The 27,983-nt window shown below is 40.8% G+C and overlaps 1 protein-coding gene across 2 annotated transcripts in view; it reads left to right on the top strand.

Annotated features, from left to right (window-relative positions):
* Positions 1-27,983, top strand: part of ADAMTSL1 (ADAMTS like 1) — a 382,369-nt gene that overhangs the window by 324,150 nt on the left and 30,236 nt on the right. For both annotated transcript variants that reach the window (XM_051801328.1, XM_051801329.1), the window contains 7 exons: positions 6,392-6,571; positions 8,045-8,198; positions 9,437-10,577; positions 15,402-15,529; positions 19,544-19,672; positions 24,521-24,700; positions 25,995-26,129. In XM_051801328.1, the coding sequence (XP_051657288.1) occupies positions 6,392-6,571; positions 8,045-8,198; positions 9,437-10,577; positions 15,402-15,529; positions 19,544-19,672; positions 24,521-24,700; positions 25,995-26,129 (2,047 nt within the window). The remainder of the gene's footprint in view (positions 1-6,391; positions 6,572-8,044; positions 8,199-9,436; positions 10,578-15,401; positions 15,530-19,543; positions 19,673-24,520; positions 24,701-25,994; positions 26,130-27,983) is intronic.

Genomic DNA, 27,983 nt, shown 5'->3' with positions numbered 1-27,983 from the left:
ACCAAGTGACCTCAGCCACTCCTCATACGGCTTCCCCTCAAGATCCTTCAATATATTCCTTGTCCTCCTTTGGACACTCTCTAAGAAGTTAATATCTTTCCTATATTGTGGTGCCCAAAACTGCTCGCAGTATTCAAGGTGAGGCCACCCCAGTGCAGAGCAGAGCCGAACAATCCCCTCCCTCGACCAGCTTGTGATGCTTTGCCTGATGCCCCCCAGGACACGGTTGGCCCTCCTGGCTGCCAGGGCACTGCTGACTCATATTCAACTTGCCATCAACCAGGACCCCCAGATCCCTTTCCACAGCACTGCCTTCAAGCATCTCATCAAACAGTCTGTACAAACACCTAGGGGGCAGGTGCAGGATCCCACACTTTCCCTTATTTAACTTTATATGGTTGGTGATTGCCCACTCCTCTGATTTGTTGAGGTTTCTCTGCAGGGCCTCCCTGCCTTCAAGGGAGTCAACAACTCCTCCCAGTTTTGTGTCATCTGCAAACTGGCTGATGATCTCCAGTCCTGCATCCAAGTCATTTATGAAGATGTTTGAAGAGCACAGGGCCCAAGATGGAGCCCTGTGGAACCCCACTAGTGACAGGTCACCAGGCTGATGTCACCCCATTCACCATTACCCTCTGTGCTCAACCCGTGAGCCAACTGCTCACCCACTGCATGATGTGTTTATCCAGCTGTGTGCTGGACATTTTGTCCAGAAGGATCCTGTGAGAGACAGTGTAGAAAGCTTTACTGAAATCCAAAAAGATTACATCAACTGTCTTCCCTTGATCGGCTACGTGGGTTACCTTGTCATAAAAGGAAGTCAGATTAGATAAGTAGGACTTTCCTCTAATGAGGCTGTGCTGGCTCTGACCAATGATTTTGTTGTCTTTCAGTTGCTTTTCAATACTTCCCCAAATAATTTTCTCCATAACTTTACCAGGCACTGAAGTGAGACTGACAGGCCTGTAGTTTCTGGGGTCCTCCTCCCTGCCCTTCTTGAAAATCTTGAACAACATTCTCCAGCTTCCAATCAGCTGAGACCTCTCCAAATTCCCAAGACTGGTCAGAAATCATCGAGAGAGATTCTGTGATGACAACATGTCTTAGTTTAGCAAGACACAAATGTCCATTAAGGAGGGTGTGGTGTCCAGAAAAAGAAGAGCCACCCTCCTCCCTCCCTCCACATTATTACAATTTTGAGATTAGGAGGCTTCAGGTGAAAGGTGTAGAAAAGAAAAATAACAACTCTTTATTAACAAGCCCAAATAAACAACAATGGTGCAACCAGAACTTTCAAAAGAAACAAAACAAAGTCCTAATTCCCCAGGCAAAGTGGGAGGGGAGGGGACAGCCAAAAAAACTGAGGATGGCTATTGCTCTGTCTGTTGGTGGACAGCCAGCCCTTCAGACAAAGGGGCTTCCAAGGAGTGGCGCTGGCTGGTTATAAAAGAGCAACCTCCCCTCACTCCTGTGCTGCTTTGCACCTGGCCCTGCACCTTCCTCCTTCCCCCTCCTTGAAAAAAAGCAGATGAGGGGGGAGGGAGATCAATATTTGGAAAAAATTCCAACATTTCTTTTAAAACCTACGACACATCAGCAGCTCTTTGAGGGTTCTGGGATGAATCCCATCAGGCCCCGTAGATTTCTAGGGATCCAGCTGGAGCAGCAGATCCTGCACAGTTTCAGGGTGCACTAGGAGTTGATCATTCTCACAGTCGTGGTCCTCCAGTTCAGGGCACTGAGACACCCTTGTCCATCATCCATGTTGAAGACAGAGGCAAAGAAATCATTAAACACCTCTGCCTTGTCTCTGGCCCTGTTTGTGAGATGACCATCCTCATCCTGTAACAGGCGGATGATATTTCTATACTGCCTCTTGACATTCAATGTATTTGAAAAAACTCTTTATTGTCCCCTACATTTCTGGCCAGCTGCAACTCCATTTGGACTTTGGCCACAAGCAGCATCTCTGAATTCTTCCCATGTCACTTGACCTTGCTTCCACTGGGCATACACCTTCCTTTTTTGCCCTGACTCCAAGAGAAGATTCCTGTTCAGCCAAGCTGTCCTTCTGCCTCACCTGCTTGATTTCTAACATTTAGGAATTGCTGCCCATGTGCCCTTAGGAGGTGGTTTGAAAAGTGACCAGCATTCATGGACCCTAACACCTTCAAAAACATTTTTCCATGGGACCTTACTTACTAATTCCTTGAGCAGCCTGAAGTCTACTCTCCTCATGTCCAGAGCTGAGGTTTTGCTGGCACTTTTTCTCCTGTCAATGGAGATTTTAAACTCCATCACTTCGTGGTTGCTGTGACCAAGACAGCTGCCAGTCTCCACTTTGCTCACAAGATCCACTCTGTTGACAGGCGGCAGATCAAGGAGGGCATCTTTCCATGTTGGCTCCCTTAGGACCTGTTCCATAAAGTTGTCATCCAGGTTCTTTAGGAACCTTCTGGCCAGGTTTGTACCAACTCTGTGATGTTCCCAGTTGATTTCAGGCAAGTTGAAGTCCCTCATAAGGACAAGGGCAGTTGACTTGGAAGTCTCCCTTAATTTCTCAAATAATAATTCATTGGCATCGCTGTCCTGGCTGGGTATACAGCAGACTTCCATGATGATATCCACATTATTTGTTTGCCCCTTGTGGTGTTTTGAGACCCTCGAAAATCCAATTTCCAAGTCCAAGCCCCCCTCCCACAACTCACCCCAGTGTGAGAGGGGTTTTCCAGACACAACACAAGACTCAATATGGGGGGAAGGGAATTATATTACAGTTATTACACATATAAATATTATAATACATTGTATACATAATCCTAACTATCTCTCCTATGGTAAAGCAATATTTACATTAGATCAAATCTCTTTTCCCTCTAATAAAAGTCCAGATGGGAAGAAGGAAGGATCCTTTCCACTTTCAGGGCAGCAGTGTCTCTCCTCTTCAATGCAGCAGTCGTAGCTGGATTGTCATAGCTGGAAGATTTCTCCCTCCATTACAATACAAGGGGTCTCCTTTCACCTCTCTCAGCCCTTCAGCTCCAAGTGAAGGTCTCTCTCCCATGGGCTCGCAAAAGCAGGGACAAAACTCAATCATGTCATGGGGTGTAAGACATCCCATGAAAGTCCCTTCCTCAGAGTCAGAACGTTTAGGGCAGCTTTCAGTTCAGTCTTTGCCCCAGGCGTCCTATCAGAGCTCCTCTGCTCTGTCTCAACTGCCAATGTGGCAGCAGCGGAGGAGCAAGGTCACCTCCTCCGCATTCCATCCTGGTCCAGCTCTCAGGATGTCTCCGAGCTCTCAGCTCTTCTCTCTCTCTGCTGCATGCTGCATTTTAGGACTCTCATCAGGTAGAAGTCCACCCCCTCCTCCCAGGAGGGGTCTCAAAGGGGTTTTGGGGAGATTTAATTCAGTCTTACCCCCAAAACTGTCTCTGTTGAGCTTAGTCCTCTCTTTCTCTCTCTCCGTCAGACATCTAAGTGTCTCTCAGCTTGGCTGCAATGCCGTCTTTGCTGCTTGTTATCTTTTTGGCTCTCAGCCACAGTTCTCCATTCACTGCTGCTCCACTGCTGCTTTCAGTATCTCTGGCTGCCCACTCACAGCAAGAAAACTTCCCCCAGCTCTTAGCTACAGTACTTGGCCCAGTTTAACACTGTTCCAAGTTCCTGCAGCCCCCAGCCAGGGGCTAGGGGGCCTAGCCCCCAGCAGGGCTCCTGGCTCTTCTCCCCTCGTGGCCTAAAACATGGCCACTTCTCCTCCAACTACGTCATTATCCTTCTTTTCCAGTCTGGTGTGATATGTTTTAATTTTGCAGGGGCGCTGATTGGGTCAACACCAAGAAACACCACTCCCTCGGAGGTTACCTTTTTTTTTTCCACCACACCCCTTGATTCTTACCCAGAGACTCTCAACTGTGCCATTCCCAACTGTGAGCTCCCATACATTCTAACCCTTCTATTACATACAGTGCCACCCCTCCACCTCTTCTGCCCTGCCTATCCCTCCTGAAGAGTCTGTAATCATCCAGAAGGGCACTCTAGTCACAGATCTCATCCCACCAGGTTTCACTTATGCCAGTGATGTCAAATTTCTGGGACTGGGCCAAAGCTTCAAGCTCCTCTTGTTTGTTCCTTTTTCTGTGTGTATTAGTGTAGAAACATTTCAGGTGTGGTACATTGTAGCCAACACCTTGTGAGGCAGATTGAGGGATTCCCTAAGTGCTGTTTTTCTGAAGTTTTGGCACAGCATCCCATCGCTCATCTCTGGTGAGCCTGGTTTTGTCCCCTTCCCCCTCCAAGCTAGGTTAAAGCTCTGTCTACAAGCCTCGCTGGCTCCTGTGCTAGAACTCTGTTTCCCCTCTGAGATAGGAGCATCATATCAGGTGTCAGTAGACCAGGTGTTGAGTAGATCATCCCATGGGCAACAAATCCAAAATTTTTCCAATCTCATCAACCTCAGAGGCACTCGTTGACCTGATGGATCTGTCTATTCCTATCAATATTATTCCTTGTTATTGGAAGGGTCTAGGAAATCACTGCCAGTGCTCCCGATCCCTCTACCAGTTTTCCCAGGGCCCTGCGCTCAGGCTTCTCTTTGTTATTTCATCACTGCCAGTTTGAACAACCAATAGCTGACAGTAATTAGAGGGCCCTACTGGACCTGGAGAGTTTTCCAGTAATGTCTCTTGACTGAGCCTCTTGGAGGCAGTAGACTTCCCTGTGAGTTGGGTCTGATCTGCAGACCTCTGTTCCCCTTAGTAGGGAGTCTGCTATTACAACTACCCTTCTTTTCCTCTTAACAGAGGAGGTTGTGATGTGGGGTGCAGGTGATGTTGCTTTAGGAGGCCCCTCTATCCCAGAAGGACCTTTGCCCACCTCATCAGTTGTCTGGCCTTCTTGTGCCAGAACATCATACCTGTTCTAGAAGGCACACATCCTACCTTTCAAATTTTGGGAAGGAGGAGGAACCTTACTCCTGATACATGCAGTGACCAACTTCCAGCCTTCACCTTTAACAGACCCATGACTGACATTCCGTTGACTAATTACCCTGTAGGGTTCTAAGTCCATCTGCTTCTCCACTACAAATGAGGTTCAAGACTCCCCAGAGTCTTGAGGCTGTAGCATCTCTGAATGTAATCAGTCTCTCTCTTGCTCATTTGCTCCAGTACTACAAAGCCTGTTCACTTCCTCCTGTAGCTCCTTCACCTGGTGACACAGCTCTTCAACCACAGCACACCTGCAAAATAACTATTTATCTGCCCCAGCCTCATGAAGGGGCTTCAGGCACTGCTGGCACCTGTGACCTGGAGGGCTGCATCTACCTCAGCAGGTCTGGCTCGCAGGAGAGCTCTGACACTGCTGATTTAGTGACTCTTGCAGCTACAGGGCATTGAGCTCTATGGCATGTCAACACCATAAGTGAGGAAGCTAAAAGGCTTACACTAGTAAGACTTAGGCTTTCTGCCTCTGTTGGCTGCCCCTGGGTATTCAGGCTAGACTAAAGTTCATGCAGCTCTCTATATAAGAGAGAAGTGTCTTTCTGACTGCAAGATTTTCTAAAACACTCCTTTTAAACTGTTTAAGTTTTAATACTTCTTCATGTGGTTGTCTGCTTGTCATGCATAATTGCCATGTTGCAAGCTATAAGCAACTCCTAGTCATGCTAGTGTAGTGCAGTAGTGCAAGCTCCCCCTTTCTTTTTCTAGGAGAAGGGAGAAAAAAAGTTGAGCTGGCTGGACTGAGCAGAACTGGGAGCCTGTTAGCGGCCTCAGGAAAGAGATCCTCGGGAAAAAGGACTGAGCAAGAAACTTTGCAAAAAACAATCAGGAAAGCTACTAAATTTACTTATTAAAAATTTCCTGCCCTGCTTGAGTAGAAAATGGACACAGGTATATTTATATTAAAGAGAGAGAAGATGTGTATTCTCTGGATATTAACCATCCCAGCTTATTCATCTACTTCTGGGTGAGACTTTTCCACTCTCTGACACTCTTAGTATTGCAGTCAGAGCTCAGAAGGAGATATTAGCGTGTAGATCCTCACATCACATGCAAATGTCTCATTTTCCAGTTGATGGTTACAGGAAAGGACAAATTTTCCACCTCTATACTGCAATGCTGACCCATTGTTTCCATGTCTTTTGTACAAAATAGAACATTTCAGAAATACTAAAGCAGTTTTTCTAAATATTAGCAAAATAAGCTGCTTCCACGTTCCAAAATATTTTTGACATTTTTAAAAGCAGTCTACTTTGATGTCTCTCGGATTTTTGTTTTATGTTTTCTATTTGGCCAAAACCAAGTGTTGATTTCTACTCAAATTCAAAAGTAATTTTTGCTACAAGTTCCCAAGCTGCAAGTGTGATGTAAAGTGGCTCATTCTTTTCTCACAGTGTTCACAGACATGCGGCGGTGGTGTCCAGAAGCGAGATACACTTTGTAAGCAGCGCCTGGCAGATGGGAGCTTATTAATGCTGCCAGAAACCTTCTGCTCCATGCCAAGGACAGTTACCCAACAAGCCTGCAAAAATGAGGATTGTCCCAATGAGTGGCTACTCTCTGACTGGACACAGGTATGCTATTCATATGCGTGAGTATTGTACAGTTCTTGGAGGTGAAGTTCCTAAGTAATTTGGGATAGAGGAGCCAAATGAGGTCAGATGGCACAAAGTATGTTATACCCATTTTTGTCCTGTAATCTGTCCTTGTTGGGGTTGTAATCACTAGCTCCATGATCCTCTTGTGGTGATTGCCTCCACAGATGTGCTTTAGCTATCCAACCACACTATTAAGACCTCCCTTCTGGTGTGAAAAAAAGCCATGCTCAACACAATAAATCCCTGTCTCTGTCGATGCCTATGCTTATGTTCATCCAAGGCATCAGTGAAGAGTAATCTTTATTATCCCAGGCTAGATGCTTTTTGTTCCCAAAGCCTTCGGTTTAAGAATGGCAAAACAAACTCACTTTACTGAAGTCTCTTGCACTTCCCCAGGCTCCCTTTCAGGCCCTGTATGGTTTAAGAATATTTCCCTTTATGTTTATGACAGTATAACTAAAAATATAATTTGACTTCATAATGCCAGCAAGCACGAAAATCATTCCACATCTTTCAGTCTCTACCACCACTCTTCTAGTTCTCTTTCATGAAAGAGAGTGGAAATTGTCTTAACTGTAAGAGAAATGCCAGACACCTCATAGAGGTGTCCCACCTGCTCTCTTCTTATGATGATCTCTCTTGACCTTTTACTCAAATTACTGAATGTTTTCCTAAAGTCTTCTGCTAGGAGACGTATAGCCATTCTGACAGTGAAGATGGTAATTACAGGGGTCTACCCATTTTCCAACCCGTTTTACAGGCTGCTGCCTGGGTCTCGGTGCAAAGGCACTGCTGCATTTTCACTTTCTCTGATGCTGTATACATAAATATGAAATATAATAGCCATGATGAAGTCCACTGAACAATGCCCACCTGTGCATCAAGTACCATGGTCTGGTATTAGAGGGTTTATACTTCTCTACTGGGCCGAGATAATTAATTGGTTACTGAAACGCTCATCTCTTTATTATTTCTAACAGATTTGCAACAGCAAAGCTCAAAGATTAAGCTTAGGCCAGATTTTAGCAGATGAGAATGCAACTGTGAACTGCAACTCAGTGAGTCTGCACTTGGGTACAAAAAGATGTTTTTCCAGCCAGCAGACAGAGACAGGTAGAAACAAAGTGCAAAGACTAGCTTTGATCTGTAGCATAGTACCATTAAAACAAGGGACATCATCTGACAGAAAAAATTGCTAAAGGAAGCATGTGAAGAATCAAGGCCTTACAGGGCAGAAAATAGCTGATATTTCATCTCCCTACTGTGTCTGTACTGTTTTTAGCTGCATGATCAGATGCTGCTCTGCTTTATTCTACTGCAGCATTTTGAAAACTGTAGCTGTTCTGTACTATGGTATGAGTATGCAATGTGGATATGGCAGATGAGGAGGCTGTGTGTGACAAGGAGCACTCTTTTCCTTTTTCCTAATGTTTCTCATCCTGTTCCTAGTGTTCAGTGAGCTGTGGAGAAGGCACACAGAGTCGAAATGCCATTTGCAGAAAGACACTGAAATCTGGGGGATTTGTTATCATCAATTCCTCACTCTGCCTGCCTTTGCCATTGTCATCCTTGATCAGGCCCTGTGCACTAGGCCCCTGTGCAAGTAAGTGGAAAAGATGCTTGGCAGTGTCAGTCCTTCACTAAGAAATCCATGCTATTACCTGCTCTATAACCTTCTTTTGCACTAGTGTTAGTCTTCCAGAGTGGGTTTTTCTGTCTATGAACAAGGCAAACCAGTGCAGGAGAGCTACAGATTCTACTATTAGAGCTGGATGTGAGTAGATGTGCTGGAAAGGAACTACCAGTTTCTGGCAGAACAGACTCAAAATTCTGACCCAAATCTAGATCTAAATCTCACAGCTGGACTGTAGAGCCTCAGAGATACAGCACAGCATTCTGAGGGCAGATGCAAATAAACTCTGCTAGAACAGCTGGAAGGAAAGTGGCTGGTGAGGGATTTTGCTGTAGATCATTTAAAAACATATTATTTCATTATGTCACTAAGAACCCTCTATGACCTGGGGTTTCTAACAAACCATGCAACACAAGTTAGATGTATTTTATGTTGGTATTTTGTGAATTTGTTGTTGCCCTTCACAAGACCAGTAGTCCCCCTGTATGCTCTTCCCTAGTTTGCAGTAGGCCATCTGGATATGTGAAAGTTAGTTTAGTTTCATCTTGACTCTGAAACTGCTAAATGTTACGTATGTAGGGAGGAAAGAAGATCAGACATTTAGAACCAATGCTTGGACCAAATGTTGTGTGGTATTTACTAAAAATATACCTATGCAGATTTATTTAGTGCTTCACAATAAAGATCTCTTATGTAGAGATATGGAACCTGGAAGGACACACTAAACTAGTGCACTTTAAAAACATTTACCATGTTTTTAAGCCTGGTCCAGAGAGTTTTGTTCTGTTCACCATTACTCCTTGAGGCAGCAAGACTTTCAGTCTTCCTTACCATTGTGAGCTGTAAGATCATGTTGCCTTTGAAGGTTTGGATGGTAAATACTTGTCTATTCAGTGCAGTTTTTAAGCAACAGTCTTCATTTAAGTACTTTAACAACAAGAACTGCATTTCCACTCAAGTTTTCTCTCTCCCATAAAGCTTTTGTCCCTGGCTCTTTGATTTCTGTATATACTCTGGGCAGGGCTACTTTTGTGTTCCTAAAGTGTGCCTTGTTATTCCTCTTATTTTGATTGTTCTAATCTAATTTCCAGCAGCTAGTGGCCAGTTTTTCCCATTACTGTTTAGTGGGTCAAATGCTGCCAGCAGCAGTGTAAACTGCTTGTTTTGTTTAATGGTATCACATACTAATAATATTAATGATATTTCAGGGCACAACAGGCCAGCTCATAATCAAAGCCCCCATATTATGGCTGTAAAGAAAGTTTACATCCAGACAAGGAAGGAGAAGAAACTACACTTTATTATGGGTGGGTATGCCTACCTGCTGCCCAAAACTTCTGTTGTTCTCCGATGCCCTGTAAGGAGGTTCAGAAAATCAATGATTACTTGGGAGAAGGATGACAAGAGGCTCATCAGCTCAGCTCACATCACCGTTGCACCCTATGGGTACATGAAAATCCATCGCTTGAAACCTTCAGACTCTGGGACATACACCTGCACAGCAGGGCCAGCCCGGGAGAATTTCATAATTAAACTAATTGGAAGCAACAAGAAGATAATTACTGGGCAGCCAACTGGTATTAGGGAGGAAGAGGCCATGAGAAAGGCCAGTTTAAATGAAGCCTTGAGAACAGAAGAGAAACATCTCAATGGGATTTTCTTCAATAGTAGCAATGCTGAAAAGCAAGGGCACCTTGCTAACCCCAGCAGATGGTATGACAATATTGTCTCAAGGCTGCTACAGCACAGGGGCTGGCCAGGGGAAAATCTGGAGTCCTGGGAAGCCCAGGAGTCTATGGAGAGAAATGCATCCTCAGAAGAGGACCAGAGCTGGGACCATAGCCTGCCATTTACTATGATTACAGAGCAGAAACGCTTGGATGATATCATAAGGAATTTGTCTCAACAGCCAGAGGAGCTTAAAGATATGTACACTGAGCAGCTTGTTGTGCAGCTGGCTCATGAGGTTTTTAAGAGCCACTTGGAGCACCAGGAATTTGTCCTCAAAGCATCAAGGCGAAAAGTTGATTCAGTCTCAGTGGAGTACCCTTTCCACAGACAAGTTTCTGGATTTACCAGTTCCCTGAGGACATCATCTGCTGAAATGTTTCTTCCCACTTCTGTAGACCTGGCTAATGGCTTGCACAGACCTCATCAAAAGCCTGCCATTCTCCGGAAGATTTCAGCAGCACAACAGCTTTCTGCTTCAGAGGTTGTTACCCACCTGGGACAGACGGTGGTTCTGGCAAGTGGCACACTCAGCGTGCTGCTTCACTGTGAAGCAGTGGGAAATCCAAAGCCCACCATCAGCTGGGCTAAGAACGGAGAGGAGGTGAAATACAATGATAGGTAAAACAAAACCCATTATTTAATTTTTAAGAAAATAATTGATATTTTGACTGTTTGGTTTCCATGTTTTGCTGCCTGTCAGTCCCATGGACAAAACCAAATTTTGCTGTAGTCTGACTTCATAGCAGAAAGAAGGGCAAATGCATGCAAAGTGGTAAACAGGGCACTAACTTTTCAGGAAGGTTTGGATACTGGGTCAGACTGGTGTGACAAACAGGAACTTCTGACTGAGTAAACAAAGAGAAGGAATTGTAAAGTACTAAAACAAGTAAGTGCCTCATGCAGTGAACAGAGCCCTCCATGTCTGGAGACTGGGAGCCTTGTTTTATTTTCCCATCTAAAGGTAGAGATTTTTGCTATGAAGATTGGTATTCATACGTAATAGCAATATGAAAGATATTTGTTGAATATGAAAGATACAAAAATTAGTTGTTGCTTATTACTAGTATCCTGTGTTGGAGATAAAAATTGCATTTCTCACAGTGCTCCAACAGGGTCTGTCTGCCATTGTGGTAGCAGAAGACAGAGGAAGTAAGGCCTCTGGCTTCCAAACATACATCCATGCATAAAACTGCCCCAGGATAGACCTCAAGGGACATTACCATCACCATTGGCATGTTCTGATGGAGTGTGCAAACTGTGGAACCATACTTCATGGCTGTTTGCAGCTCTGCTGTCATCTCAACACACTGATCTTTTAGCATTAGTCTTCTGATGTGCATGAGTGAATCCTCATCTGTTTAAACTCCAGAGTTTTGGACTCAGGTGTAGCCAGAGAACTTGAGTAACAGAACACTTTTATCTGTGTACCACAGAAAGTATACTGTTTTTCTTTCAGGTACCCTTTGTTTTCCTATCACTCCACATTATGCATTTGTGTGCAAGAGCACACAAAAAGACATTATTTTCAGTACTTGTTATGTGCCTAACTGTGTTGATAACAAATTTTTCTTATGTGTATACTTTGAATTTTTTATTTTGGTTCTGTTCTGTGAGAAAGTGATATGTAAGAACAGGCAGAGAGTGTAACAGACAGTAATATTGACCAACATGGTACAGCAAAGCTGTCCGGGGATCTAGTAGCCACTCTTTCTGCACAAGATACTGACCTCAGCTAAGACATCTGCATGTAGTCACTTTTTTACTATGACAACTGAATTACTCCAAAAATAATTGTTTTCTCTAATGATCTGAATTTCCTGATTCTTGCCTCTCCGTCTGAAGGCTAGTAAGTATATTAGATTTTGCACACCAAAAAAAGGTAACTTTTGAAAGGGGGAGAGGTCACTAAGAACAAGAATGTATCTCTGGTGGAAATCATATGCACTCATAATCAGGACTTGGACCCATAAAATCCCTTCACGTGGTCATATTCCTGTGAAAATATCTTTATGCCACCCTGAAAAAAAAGCTTCAATTTTCACTGCCAGTAGTTATATCCCATTGGAATTGTGACATTAAGGGATTTTTGTTTTCTCTACTTGAAATGACTGTGACTTCTGTGGTATGCATGAAAGGGAAGGCAGGTTACATAAAGTCCACATGTGCTTGATGCTGGACACTACACTGAAGAGAAAATGGCAAGTTTATTTCGTACCACATAAACTGTGATCGTGTTGCAAGAGGTAGATTCATTTAGCTGAAATAAAACAGTCTTATTATTTCTCAAGTTTTAGTTCAATTTTTTTTATATGTAGTTTTACAATTCCTTTTCAACCGTTTTTTTTCCATTCAGTTTGGCTGAAATAGCATTAAATGCTGTGTTCTGTTTCTGAATTGTCAGGCCATTTTGTATGTGCTCAGAATTTCTATCAGAAAGACTCAGAAAAATATAATTTCTTTACCAGTTAGTAGCATTATTCATTGACAACTCTTCTTTAAATGTTGAGGCAGTTTCCACTTTATGAACTTCCTTCTGTGCTCATCATTTATGGTTCCTCAGGTTGGTGAGTGGAGACGAAAAGACCACACTCTGAGTTTTAGATGTACTCAGCACCTGTAAGTTTGGAGGTAACAGAAGTTTAGAAATCATGGTGCATAAAAAAGCTGAGCTGTGGATTTTTTGCTGGGTTTTTTAACAGCAGTATTCTCATTTTGGCTGAGATTGCTCTTGCTGTCAGCCAGTCAGCTGTGTCAATGAAAGCTGCAGTTTAAGCAGTCTCACAGTGTGCTGCTGTAAACTGCAAGGCCATGTGCATGCAGTGGTGTTTGGTGCCTAAGCTGTCTTTCAGCTCTGCAGTTTGTCTTCTTCGTACTTTGTCAGCCACTGAATGGAGAAGAGTAACCAATTTTCCAGCCCACCTCTATCTTAATGGGGATAAAAAAACTAATGTATGTGGACTTTCCCATACCAGTATCAAAGAGAGACACTTTTGTTGAGGAAGGCCAGAGAGTAGTGCTGAAGTTTCTCAGATCATGCCCTACTAAATATACTGAAGTTCCAGAAGTAGTTGGTTTGTGTTGTGATTTTTTAGAGTGTAGGTTGGTTGCTTTAGGTTGGGTGATAGGTATCTATATTGTACATACAAAACACTGAGATAAAGGCACACACTTTATTGCATTGTGGCCATGGATTTTGTCTAGATCAGCAATGTCCAGTAATGATAATCAAGGTATGGCTCTGTTCCCACTGCCCCATTCCATCAGCTGTTTCATCCATTTAAAAGTACAACTCCTACTGTGTAACTACACTTGCAAAAATTAATTTCTTTAGGTTTGGTCTCGGTACTATCAAAAAAAATTTATCACAGGCCCCAAAAAAATGTCGTTTTTCAGTTACTCAGTGGAATGAAAACATATGATACAAAAAGCTGCAGCACTTGAAAATATCTTCAGTTTCAGTAAAAGATTCCTGACTCGTGTCTGCATATTCAGCCTGAGTGCATATTTAACATGAGTGTCCGTACGCTCTCCTAGGGTTAAAATGTCAAGTTAACAGTAGCATGGGTTCTGAGTGCCATTTCAGAGCCTCATAGTATATGTACCAAGAGTCTATGGACTCTGTATATGATGGAAAACATTGTATTTCGAAGAATATTCAAATTTACTTCCTTAGGAATCAGTTTTAAAAGTGAAAAATCTTTGCAGAATTTATGCATGGTTTAGTAAGCCTTCCAAGTATGCTGTGGACAAGAAGCAGAATGTAAATAGTAGGTGATACAGAGTTAGGTGTTTGTGAGTTGCTATCTGAATTAGTCACTGATACATTTCCTGTAAAATACATTTTTGTCTTGGAGACAATGCAGTGTGGAGCAACTGAGATGAAACTGATTAAACATTAAGCTGTATTATTTTAAGTCCATAAATGAGATTCTGAAGACATGCTGGTGACAGAAAGAATTACTACAGCTGGTATTTTTTTCACCAGTGACAAGCAACTCAATACATAACAAAAATAGCAATCTATGAGCAAATAGGGAAATCAGCCAAAATAATTCTATATAAAGAGGGATAACAAAAGATCTACTTCCAAGAAAAGTAGCTATGCCAAATTGTGACACACAAATAACAGAAAGAATTATTGAAAAGAAGAGGATATTAGTTTGCTTCTGGAGAAGTACATTAAAACTTGGGTTTAAAAGATAGGAAGATGGAGCTGTGTTGGAATTTATTTTTTTAAAAAAGGCAAGTATCTGACTGGCATATTCCTATTTCTAAAAGTATTTGGGCTGGATCTTGAGGTGACTTAAGCTGACAAAGAGAGATTGACATCAGCAGAGGTGATAACAACAAACAGTTATGCAACATTGTGTTTTACGAGATGTAATGTTAGGCAAGCTCTTTCCTCAACTTGAAGATGACAGAAACATTTATTAAAATGTTTTTAGGGGGCTTGTAGGCATTAGTTTGATGTAGGACTAGAAGATTGGCCTAAATACTGTATTTGCACACATACAGGCAGAATGTACATGACTTTTAAATGTTACAGACTTGTATAATTTGGGACAACTTCTGCAACTCTAATGGATTTCATGTACTGGTTGAACCAGTCAGTGTTAAACTAAAAAATTTACATGTGAGATACTGATGCATGCTAACACTAGTTTTTTAAGTAGAAAAATTGTTAGCTTTTGTCACTGTTAGAAGTGGCTAACTAGAAATCAGCCCTGTTTATGGCTAAAAGGTTAAGAAAAAGATCCTTGGCAATGGAAGGGAATTATTTCAACCAATGGTGGTTTTTTGGTTGTGCAAGCATAGATGCAATTTAAAAAGTATTAATGTTTGTTTTGCAAATATGCATTTTTCTAGGCATTTACAAAACTTGGTTAACAATAGGCAGCTCTTTTATTTATAATTTTTTTATTATTATTACTCACGAAAGGGTAAAAAAAAATTTATTTTAACTCTGGAACCTACTTCAGGCTTTAACACTGAGCCTGTAGTTCCCTTCACTTCTTTCTGCATAGCTTCATCAGGTTTCCTGACTTTTCCCTTGCAATAATTTGGTTTTTCTTTAATATTGCTACTCCTGTGTTGCAGAACTAGAAGACAGCAAGACTAGGGAACTCATTCAACATTGTACAGAAGTGGCACAGCAGAGGAGGAAGTTTTACACACTCTGGGCAGATGTCGTAATTGCTTAGCAATCTTTCTCTAATACACATATCAGCAGTACAAGAACCAAGAATGAGACTAAAATTTAGTTTAAGTAATCACAGCTTACAGTCTTGATGTAAGACTTTAAATTTCTTAATAGATTTTTAAATATCACTTAAAGACCTGAACTATAAAAAAATTACCTACAACTGAAAAAATTCACAGTAAATGTGTTTGTGTTCACATGAACTAAGAGACTGTTGCATCTTTCATTCTGTTTTACTGCAGGATACTCCTTCAGCCTGATGACTCCTTGCAGATTCTAGCACCTGTGGAAGCTGATGTGGGTTTCTATGCTTGCAATGCATCCAATGCCTTGGGATCTGACTCTGTCTCCATTGCTGTTACTCTAGCAGGTAATAGTTCAACCTTTATGATTGCAGGATGGTCCATGTTATTTGTATGATTCCGGACCGAAGTTGTTTGTGGTGCAACAGATGGCTGATGAAGCTGAGTGTGTAACGTGAGTCAGCAGAGGTACGCTGGGGAAAACAGAGGGTGTGAACTCTGGAAAACCCTGAGGCATAGTCCAGCATTCACAGATAGTTTGTGAGGCTTATGTATTTCTGTAAGAAATCAATGCTTTTTCTCACATGACATGTGCTCTTAAGACAGTGCTTGTCCTGGTTATTTGCAGCCTATATGGGCAATGCAGTCCCAGCCTCCCAATTCATATGCTTCATTTTAAAGCTACCACTGATCTCTTCAAGTCTAACAGTCTGATTGAAGGACTACTCAGATGTACATTCAGCAATCTGGAAAACTACTAGAGCTGAAGAGCTAGTTCCTTGCACGATCAAGCCCTCTATCATATACGAGCACAAGCGTGGCTGACACCATTTCAGTTGCTAGCAAATAGAAGTTCACAAAAAAATTAATTTCCATATATCCGTTTTTCTAGTAACAGTTGTGTTCTAAAGTAGACTAAATATCCTGTGTTAGTTTAGAATCCAGTTCTAAAGAAAACTCATCCATATAAAAGCCAAGGGGAATGGGTGGTAGTGCATGAATCCAGCTTCTTCGGGGTCCATTGACAGGTAATGCCAGCAGGCTCACAACCACGTCAGGACTAGCAGAAGGGTGGAGAAGCAAACATGAATTAAGAGCTGTCCAGTAAGATAAAGGAACAGAACAAACAGCTAATGACTGTGAAGGGTGTGCTGGTTTAAAGGTAAACCAGCAGGGGAAATGAACTCAACTCAAAAGAGAGATTATAAGTCAGAATAACAATTTAATAAAATAATACAATAAGTACAATTATACAGACAAACAATTGGTTTTAACCCACAAAACCCAAATATATAACCCAGCACCCTGGGGCATGAACAGAGTGGTGTTCTTTGGGCCCCCCTGAGTCCAAAGTAAAAGAAGAGGGAAAAACCTGTTGGTGAGAGTGCTGTTGCAGTCTGGTCAAGAGTGGTGGTTGCAGTCTGGTTGAAAAGTGGTGGTTGCAGTCCAGTTGAGAGTGGTGGTCTGCAGTCTGGTTGAGAGCGGTGATCTGCAGTCTTCCTCTGGATCCCATGAGTGGTTAAAAAGGTCCCAAGACTCCAAGATTATATATCCTCCAGTTCAGGCAGGAATACTCAGTACCTCCCTCAGGGTGGGGGGTTCCTTAATGGGTGTGAGGACAAGAGCAACTCCTATCTCGCAGGCCTCTTAGCACCTAGTTTATAGCCTGAGGAGTCAGGCTCTATGTGCAGATAGTGTAAATTGATAACAGTTCATTGATAACAGATTCTGGGAAATGGCATGGAAGGCTATAGAATACACAGTTTTGGGTTACACCCATCCAGTGATGAACTGGTCTCAGCTGTCCTAACTAGGACACAGGGCAGAGAGGTCTTACAGAAGGAGGATCCTATTTATCACCAAGGCTAAAGGAAACACATTAGGAATGCTAGAAAGCTTATTGATTTTTAGACCTTTGCATTTCACTGCTCCAGCATGTGGAAACATTTGGAAGCCTCCAGTGCACAAGCAGCTGCCAGTGTATCCACGTATAATTAGAGGAAGCTGTTGGTATGCTTTAATTTTTAAATTTAATTTTTTTACACCAAACACAGAGAAAATTTTAGTTAAGAGAAGCAATAAAAAAATGTAAGAATGCAGCAGTGACCAGCAGTGGAGCTCAGATGATCAGTAAATCAACTGGAAAGACCTTGTCTGTCCCTTAGGAGGAGAACAGCTGAATGTTCCAGAGTGAAAAAGGAAGATCTCCATCAGAGCTACATATTACCTGTAGGCAAAACCAAAGAGACTGATCCTTTTTACACTACTGCAGATCAGGAATGTCTTTGCTGAATCCTGGGCAGCAGGGTGGAGGTGCAGCTGTGAAGACAGTATCATATTTTAGAAGGAGCAACTCCACATTAAATGTCTTGTGTTGCACCACCATGAAGCTGAACATCAGGTTAAAAAATCATCAGTTAAAACTGGTATTCTGTCCACATACTTCCAGTGAGTTTAAAAGCCATAGTCTTTGTACAACTTAGTTTGTGGAGACAATTTTGTGTGATTGTATGAGAAATAAATGGAGCATTAGGTATACGTGTAGCACAGGAAGGCTATTAGCTTTTTGATTATAATTAATTATCAAGGCCATAGTTTAACCTTTTAGGTGAATTAACATTCATAAATCCCAGACTCAAGCTGAACTCCTCTTAGGAACTGATATACATTTTCATCTCACATCCAAGGCAAAGAGCTGAACAGCCTATAAAATGAGACCATAAATATCAAAGTGAGATACTGAACAGTTTTTGGAACAAAGTAACAATCTTTTTGGCATAACAGAAGTATTTTCTCCAAAAAAACCTGGAAAGCTGAGATCATGTTTAGAGGGATCAGGAGTGGGGCTGAAAGCTTATTTCATTGAAGAATTTTCTGATTCATTTTACACATGTATGGAAAAAAGAGACAGTGGAATATGCTTCCTTTTTTTTTTTTTTCAGTGGTTTCCTACTCATTTATGGGTTGAACACCTAAAATATTTTTAATCTTTTGATGACATTGTGGAAACCAATCAGGAAAATAAAAGGCTGATGGATAGCTGAGCAATTTTTCTTTCTTTGCTTTAGACTTTGCCACAGAGTATCAAAACTTCTGGAGATACTTAAAAAATAAAATGTAATAGTTTACTTAGCTATTCTTAGGCGTTAAAATCACTAAAATAAAAAAATATAGAATACGAAAAAAATACCCAAACTGACACAAGAGGAATTCCAGGTGAATAGCATCTTTTAAAGCTCTGGAAGTACAGCTATAAGGACCTATTTGTATTTAGGACTGAATTGAATTTTCAGGACTCTCCATGAGCTCAATGAAACCAAATTCTTTTTCTCACTTCCATCTTTTCTTCCTTGGTCACCTCCAGATAAACATACAAATGAAGCCAGTAATAGTCATTAGCTTAAAACTGCAGCTTTTTTAGGCAAATGGTGATATCCGAACCTATTTTGTATCTGACCGTTTAATTAAAATGGACTGGAAAAAAAGGATTTATAGATTTTTAGAAAATGACAAATTTGAAGATATGACATTGCCTCAAAAACACCCAAGTCCTATACCATTTAAAGCAATGTTGTCATGTTCTGCCACTCCTGCAACATCCTGAGATTTGGCTGAGGCAGAGAAGTGCCTTAATTTAGCTCTTGTCAGCTTTGCTGATTCACTTCTCTCTCTAAAAGCTAAACTTGGGTACCTCTGACCTGTTTTCAAATGCCACCAATGTTGGAAGCACACTGATAACAACTTGAAAAGTTTGTTGTGGGCAAAGCAGTATCACTATTAGAGATAAACTCCTTTCCATTAGAGAACCTGTTTTGTTTTACCTAAAGCCTGTAATAACAGTGTTATACATTAGTACTGTTTATACCCCGCATCATCTTGTAGTAGACATTATGAGAAAACTTTCTAGTGATCACCTGGTCTTCCCCATCCCAGTGATTCCACTGTAGGTCAAAGAAACCACGATCTATGTGTATAAACAGTTTGCATGTTGCTCTAAACTTCCTCCACTATTAATGTACCCGTAGCCATCACTCAGGCTCCTATGTCTGGTCTTTGGTAAAGGGTGATATTTGGTTGCAGCACTAGGCAAGCATCTTGCTGCAGCTCCAGCTGCACTGGGGTTTATTGATTCAGCTGGTTCTCATTGTCCATATGGCTTTAATGGTATTTTGTGTATGCTCCAAGTATGCTTTTTCTTTTTTCAAGACAGCTTTACACATGGAATTTGGTGACACTGAAGTATTATAAAAAGCAGCTGACCTCATATTCAGCATTTTCACTTATTCACGAGTGTTCCAGGTCATCTGTCCCATGAGTCCAGTGTGCTTGGTTTTATAAACTGTGGTGCTTCTTTTATGCAGGAAAGCCACTGATAAAGGCATCAAGAGCTACTGTGATCAACACTGAATTACCTGCTGTCACTGTTGATATTGGAAGCATGGTGAAAACAATCCAGAAAGCAAATGTTACCATTAACTGCCACGTTGCAGGTAAAAAATTATTCTGTTTCCCATGCAGGTGCCTTTGGCTATAAATTTCCGTGGGATTCTTTGCTAAATTGAGGGATTCTTTGCTAAATTGATATCTCCAGTTGCAGCTGGATAAAATTACAGGTTTTCCTAGGTCTCATTGCTTCCATTAATTCTTAGAACTTGTCCTCCTTTCATCTGTACCAAACAAGGTGAGTGTAGTGGCTTAAGTAGATTGGGCTGAGAAAATATGACAGGCATCATTGTTGGAGATACACAGTGTGATGTGGATACAAGAAAACTGATACACATTCCTACATACTGGGGATGTTTAGTGAGAATATACAACCTTGAACTGATTCATTTCCTCACTGATGGGGTTTTTAGAGACCACACCACTTAGTTTCTTCTTTTCCTGCCAAACTTCTATTTTAAATTAAAGGCAGGTTAGTACACTGGTTTTTTCTGGTTTTTCTCTTTGTTGTTGGTTTTTTTTTTTCATGTTGAGAGTGCAGGAATTAAGAGGAATTCTGCTGAAACAGGATTCTCCCTCAAAATGTTTTCCAACCAGAGACTGAATGTCCTTACAGAGGCAGTTTGTCTCTTTCCAATGGTAACCAAAATAGATTGACCTTACCTGCGTGTGCCAGTCCCCTGGCTGTTGGTGGGAATGGTGTTGATATGGCGAGGATGGGTGGGGGAAGGGAGAGAGGGAAATCTCTAAAGACCCAGGGCCAGACAATTGATTCATTACACTTTCAAGCATATTATGGCAGGGCACGGGACAGAAGGGAGTAGCCTATAAAACATAAAGTAAGCCATGCTGAATGTTACATAAATAGCTGGGGTGGAGACTTGTATGAAGTCTCTTAGACTCTTGCTTTAGTTTCTTGTCCCATAGCAAAGCTACTTTAGATAACTATGTAAGCATCTGCACTGCAATGATGCAAATACCCTGCTTTTTTTACACTTTGTGCTTGCTTTAAGTACTTATGGTTGTAAGTTTTCCTTCTTCAAGTGCTGCCAACCACACTTCTATGCAAATTATTACCTGAAAAAGAGTACTTGTCTCAAGTTTCACTGTTTGGTCATCTGTCCTTTAGCAAAACATACATCATAGCTGGGCATATTGTGTTTGCAATAGCAAAACACTAATCTGGAATCACAATTTATTAATTACTCTCAGTGGGCTGAGGGAAAGAAAAGTACGGTATCATTTTTCCTAGTGGTTCATGAAGGAGTAAATTCAGTTATTCTCTTGCCCTCTCAATTATAAACATTAGACACTGTCTTAAATCAGACTGATGGCCAGTGACTTGCAAGGAAGAAGATGAAATTAGCATTCTTTTTACCCCCACGCACCTACATGGTCACCTGCACTGACATTTGTGATAGAGATTAAATGTTATATGAACTTAAATTATTCTGGATTTCTCTTTCTGGGTTCTCTCAGCTGCAGATGGGGAGGACCCACAGATGCAGACAGTGATTGATGATTCAAGAAGTACAGCCATTTCCCTTCAGTATAAAGGCATCGTATAAAGAATAGGATGTGGCTAAGTGCCACAGTACTTACAGTATCAGAAAACTACAGGAGGGAAGCCCAACATGGTTGGGGGCAAAGATTCAAGGCTTTTTCTGAGAGGAAAATCATCTCTAGCAGTTTTATGAAACTTACCTACTATGGCAACATACATCCGCAATGGAAAATTTTAGCAGTGTCGCAGCAGAATTTGTATTCTCTCCTTGGAGAAGGCTTTTTGCCAGCTAGTAGCATTGCTGTATATTGGAATGTTCTGTGATGCAGACGAAATCTGCTTAAATCCTATTTTTCTCCATGGGTGAGAAAACCATCTTCTGCTTCTGCCTCCACAGAAAGTATCAACTATGTTTGACCCCAGAGATTAATGCTGTTTAAATTATTATAAAATCATAAACCACAAACTGTGATGTTACACAGGGAATAAGAGAGTGAGTAATGAAGGCAGATATATTTTATAGCCACTAAAATCCCAATTTCATAGTAATAGTGTCAATAATTCAACAGCAATTAAAAGAAGTTACCTTGGCAAATGATCCAAGAACACTGATTTTTATCAGCTATCTCACCTATGCCTGGAAAATACACCATCTCATAAAAACTGTAAAAGAATAGGACAATAAAAGCAATTTTCCTTCTTATGTAAGCACAAATATTTTGGTTTAGCATCAGCATTGTGATTATCCAGTCTTTTAATACATTTTTAATCATTCTACTTAGAACGATCAGTTTTAAGGGTAAGAGTAACATGCACTGTTGCTTCCGTCAGCAAATGTATTGTATCCTACTTCTTTAGAGTAGGTGAACTTTACGGGATGTAGTTTGCCAAAGTTTCCCAGAAAACATTAACAATTAGATGGCCAGCAGATCATAGTAAGTTAAGGTGCAATGGTTAATGCAATAACATCTGGTAATAAAAAAGATACCAGAATGTGGAAACAAAGTTTACATAAAAAGCAAACTAGCGTATCCAGAAATTATGTGGAGATTTGTCTAGATGAAAAAACTCTTCACAGTCTTGTAAAGTTATAGTCTTTTTCCTTCTAGTACTTTCCCTCTAGTCATATCAGGATGTCCTGAGCCAGCACAACAGATGAGCGTTATTCTAAATCAGAATTTGGTGACAGTTAATCCCAATATTATAAATGGTGTTTCTATCACTGTGCTGTGTAGTCTGTAGTACAGAACTGTGCATGTATTGGATTTTGATATTTTGGCTCCTGTGAGGGCATATCTTTACTGAAAGTCAGCAGGACAGTAAAATAAGAACTTATAAGAGAAATATTAAAGATCAGTTATGATATTTTCTAAAATTACTTTTTCTGTTAAGGAACATAAATATGTACTTGCTGCTGACAGGTATTGGTAAGCCTGGAGAAGGCTTCTTAAAAACAAGAGGTAATGGAAAAGAGAACACTACCAGAGCCTACGGAATCATTTCATATTGCCCTTTAACTTCTTAAGAAAGGCATAGCAACTGTCAAAATCTGTGTTCTGAGCTGAAATCTGTAGATATTAACTGTAAGACAAGGGAAAACAAAATCGTTCTGGATGCATTAGAGTTTAATTGGCACCATTAGAGTTTAAGTGATGTGAATTATGTCAAGATGAAACTCTATTTTGGTTATACCACAGAGACAGTGTTGTGGTTTTAATCAGGCTTGAAAACTAATGTTGTTTCACTTGATATAACTTCACTGCTTTGTCTATAGACGCAAAAGCTTATATTTTTAACCATAGTTAGGTGATTGTGGTCAATCCCAGACTTCTTCAAAACTGTCAGAAGGGAACCCACCCAAAAGTCACACAGGAGCCTTGCAGATGTCTGTGATTTCCTGCTGAAAGATTTTCTCCAAGCTTCAGAAAGGCAGCAGCATTTCTAATGTGGATGATTTGACTACTGTGGGCAGTTTCACTTCCAAATGGGATGTGGGAGTAATTTGGTTCACATCAGTATCACTAGGAAGCCTTCTGTTGATTTCAGCACTTGAATTTTGCAGATACTCATTTGAATACCGGAACTTCAAGCAGTGTAGCCCTAACTATTACTGAAAATACAGTTTGAAATGAAAGAAGGAACTAGAAATCTAGTTCTTAGGACATTCTGCAAAATGTCATGTACATGGTGATGGTTAAGTCAGAACAGGTTTGAAAGAGTGACTTAAAATATATTACCATCCTTCCTTTATATCCTTGTCCCCCTGTGTTCCAGTTTGAAGCTTCCTTAACTCTCCTAAACATTCCTTTCCTCTGCATTTCACTTACATGCTGGATGTTATATTTTTCTATTTCTTACCTTGCTTTATGGGCCTGTGTTATTCATCAGCTATACCAGATTTTGATGTTCAGTTCACTAGTACAAGAATATTGTGGCACTGGAAACTAGTCACCACTGCTAGATTCTTGTACTGCTGTGCTTTTTTCCTCGAAAGCCTCTGGCTTAGCAAAATTGTCTTGATTGCTTGCACAATTCTGCTTGCTACATATCCCAGTTAGCCTTTTTGTGCTGAATACATGCACAGTGATGGAGGGGAAAGGTGAAGAAGAATAGACTTGGGTAACTATTCCCTACCTAAAGTCTTGCCTGCGCAGCAAAATGAGTTCTGTTTCCAGCTAGCACCTCTCAGACTTTGAGTCTCTGATGTTTCTGCAAAGCAAACACTCAGCTCTCTATCTTCTATCATCTCCCCATTACCAAAACACAACCGATTGAAATGCTCTTGCTCATCCCTGTGCTGGCTGCCTCCTGTTGCTGTCTTGAAACTGTGTGTCACTGAAGTTGGAAGCTCAAAAGAAAATGAAACTGCTGCCCACTGACACACACTGCTTATCTTCCCTAAACCAAACTGTAGGAGCGTCTCTAGCTGCAAGTCTCCTGTTAGTGTGGAAATATTAAAGACAGAGGAAGAACACACTTCTAAAAGTCAGAAAAATGGTTTTTGTAGAGTTGCTGGACATTTTGTAGGTACAGTACCTCTTTCCTAAACTTAACAGCAATACCTCAACATTAAGGAGGTCTTACTTTTAACCTCTTTCTTTTCTGCTGCTAATGAAGTGCAGAGGAATCTGCCTTTCTGGACTAAGACTGTCTGAGCAGCTGCCTGTAAGAAGCATATTAATTGTTTCTGTCTCTGTATTTATTTAATTCTTTTGTTTTTGAGTCCCTTCTCTTAAGGACTGTGGCCATATGAAATCTTCATTGTCCCTTCCCCCTTTTCTTTACTCTTCTCAGTACTCCTTATCTCTTCCTGTTCTTCCACTATTTGCCTTGCAAGTATTTTTTGCCTTGTAATTCTTACCTGTCTTAAATTTTGTCAATGTTTTTCCAGGTGTTCCTGAAGCAAAAGTTACTTGGTTTAAGAACAAGGTCAAGCTGTTCTCTTCTCACTACCTGCACGATGGGTTGCTGATAATTGCAAATGTTTCTCTGTCAGACCAGGGGTTATACTCCTGCAAGGCAGCCAATCTTCATGGGGAGGTAACTGAAAGCTCCCAGCTGTTGGTTCTTGGTAAGTCCAGGGTATTCTACACTTCCAGCAATAGTAATGTGACTACTGGCACATCCAGACAGAAGAACTAATCAGACGTTGTGGAAAGAGGAAATGGCATGCAGGCAGCCCTGTCCTAAGAAGAGAATCAGACTGATCCAACCCAACTTTTTAAGTACTTGAGTGCATTTGATAGTGGAGTCTCAAATTTTGAACCCTAATCTCTCTAATTGGTACAACACCATTAGAGTATCTGTTACGGTTCTCATCTTTCAGGACTAGAATGAGCTTCCAGAATATGTTTTAAAATGAGATTTCTCAGTATCACAGAAAATACTAAAATGAAAGTTCACATATTTCTCCTACGAATCCAAACTGACTCTAGAATCTGTCTAAAAAAAAAAAAAATCTGAAAAAAAACCCCAGCTGAGTTTCAACCTGTAAATAAAAACTCCCACATGATTGGTAAATTCTGATCATTATAAACAGCTTAGCTTTTAAAGATGGTAAATTGCTGTGAGTTATGCAAGCCGCTTGTGTTTGTAATCAAATGACATTTTTAGCTCCCTGATGAAATAAAACAGTTCAAGCATTCATGACCTGTACTTCTGGTGCTCAGTGCTATCAGTGGTAGAAAATTTGCCTAACGTGTACCATCATCTAATTGAAAGAGGATGAAGCACCATTCATTTAAATCAAATATCCCATAATTTTCATGACAAACAGAATTGGGATAATAGGCATTACAGTCAATTTTTAAAATAACATTATGATCAGTAAAGAACTAAATCCTACAGTTCTCAGCATAGACAGGTCATCTTGAGCTCTGAACTCTTAATCCTTTGGAGCTCTGCCTAAGCATACCACAGGATTTGGCAGGGTTATAACCATATTTAATCAGGGCTTAATCCAGGTTGTAGCAGACACTGAAGAGTTTTTCACTAATTACCGTGAACATTAGATTTGACTTCTGTGCTGTATAAATTTGCTCTTTCTTCCAAGCTGCTGTATCTCCTGATACCATATATGAAAAGGGTCAACCAGAATGCCGTGGTAGCCTTCAGAGAGAATTTATTTTAGTTTGTGGTTATATTGACCCAGATGTTATTTTAATCCTTTCCCCAGTGCCTTACCTAACATGAGACAAAGCACTTTCAGTAGTTGCCCAAAGTTGCTAAATCTGTCCCTCTGAAATGGTTGTGTTGCAGTGCAGCAAATAATGCAGCAATAGTTGTTGGTGGGGTTTTTTTCTTGTCCCCAAGATGTTTTCTGCTATAGTGTTGCTCATCACTTCAGTCTCCCAATCTGTTACCAGAGCCTCCACGACCTCTTCCTTATCTAGAAGACTTGACATCAGTGCTTTCCAGTGCTGGGCCCAGCACTCATTTGGTGCTGACCTCTCCTTCAGGAACAAAACTGACTGTCAGTCCAGGGAGCTCTGCTCTCATAGGTAAGTCAAGTGCTTTCAGATTATTTTAGATTATAAAGGGTTTAGAGTTTATATTACAGTTATGCATCTAGTTATCCGTTACAGTTAAGGATAATGTTGTCCAGACATGGGCACTGGGACAAAAGACATCAGACCAACTGTGCATTTTCAGTCATAATCACTGCCAAATACTTCTTAGAACTCAGAAACTCATTTTTAAAAAATGATGTCCTTCTATTAGTCCAAAGCTGCGTGCTAAATAAGGTCACCATTGTAGCACCCCGTAAGAAGCAGTCCCTGCTCTGAGGGGCTGGGAATCTCATTCAGTGCAAAGATGTCGCAAACTGGTGTGCCAGTTAATGTAAAAGAAGAAGCACTGGTTGTTCTGTTTTAATTTTTCTTCTGCATTTAGGTAGTCATCTTTCCATATGTCTGCTACTCATGTTGTATATCCTTCTTCTTCAGAGCCTTTTCCAGAGTTTTGCCTATCCCTCAAGACATGTTTTGATCTTGCAAGCTCTCTGTTTCAATCTGGTCGTTTTATTCCTCTTTATTGTATCACACAACCAATGTTTGCACAAAGCCATATAAGGAAATCATTCCCAATGAAATGCTTTTCTTCTTTTTGTCGTTTTCTGCCTTCCATATGTTTTATCCTGTTTACACTGCAAGTTCTTTTATATGCTGTAAATCCTTTCAGATCTGTGGGGGTGATTTGTTTGCAGAGAGAATCTCATCCTTTTCTAAAGTTCAGGGTATGTTTATTTCATGATTTAATTTCTGACACTGATCTTGAGCCTCTTGTAACTGTCAGGCTCAGACAGCCAAACAGCTTCTCTAATGACCTTGTTACTGCATATGGTGAAAACTTGTCAAGCCGTACAGTTTCAGAATAATCATATCTCTTTTTAGAGGTAGAGGTCTGAAACTTTTAGCAAGGGATCTGTAGATGTCCTGAGTGTTTATAGGTCTGTGTACTTTCCAAAGCATTCTTTCCTTACATTTAGTAGCAATTTTAAGATTTTGTTTTCACAGTAGAGATTTTCTGCTTATGTTTTCAGTTTTGTATGGTTTACTTTTTCCAAATGCTGACTTCTGCATACATATGCAATGGCTTTTAGCATGCACCTCTGGTTTACATTTCTGCTTGTACAAAAACTGCACTGAAGTAGTCTTCAGGAAATATCTGAAGGTATTTATTAGCATCAAATAAATCATTTTGAATATGGTTTTATTGTACTCAGTGATGTAAGACTGAGTCATACTCCTGTTTCATCCATTTCCTCTCAGATTTCCAAAAAGAGGTCTTTAGCAGTTGTAGGGCTTTTTTTATTGTTTGAAAGCAGTAATAGAACCACAAAGGGTGTTCTGCACTGCCTGTATACAAGTACCTCCAGATCAATTTCATTTAGCCATGCTGCCTTGTACCCTGCTGTTCCACCTCAGGGTCAAGGAAACTCCATGAATTGTAATAGCAAAAGAGCAAGCCAGTTTCATTCTTGAGGCAGTTCCTTCAACTTCACTGGAGTTTTACTGATCTGAATTTGAGGCCTGTTATTATTAAAACCTGGGAAGACCTTCCAAGATATTTTTTTTCTAGTGAAAAATCAGCATGGAATGGGCTATCCAGTCAACTAGAAAGCTGTCCATTGATTCTTTCCATCATTTGCTCTACCTTTTCTGGATGTCCCACATATACTTGAGGTATATAAATTATTATGTATAAGGTCCCTTGTCTGTGCTACTGCTGACAGACACTGGTATCTTGGGACTCAAAAGGCATTGAATTAGATGTGCTATTTAGAAATCAAAAAATATGAGGATTTGTTGAGAAGGAAAACAGGACATGTGCAAAAGAACAGTGAAACATGAAGA

Source organism: Manacus candei, unplaced genomic scaffold, assembly GCF_025592945.1.
Source record: "Manacus candei isolate 608988 ecotype Guabito, Panama unplaced genomic scaffold, ASM2559294v1 h1tg000051l, whole genome shotgun sequence".
In the NCBI taxonomy this organism is placed as follows: domain Eukaryota; kingdom Metazoa; phylum Chordata; class Aves; order Passeriformes; family Pipridae; genus Manacus; species Manacus candei.
This window is presented reverse-complemented; position numbering and strand designations above follow the sequence as displayed.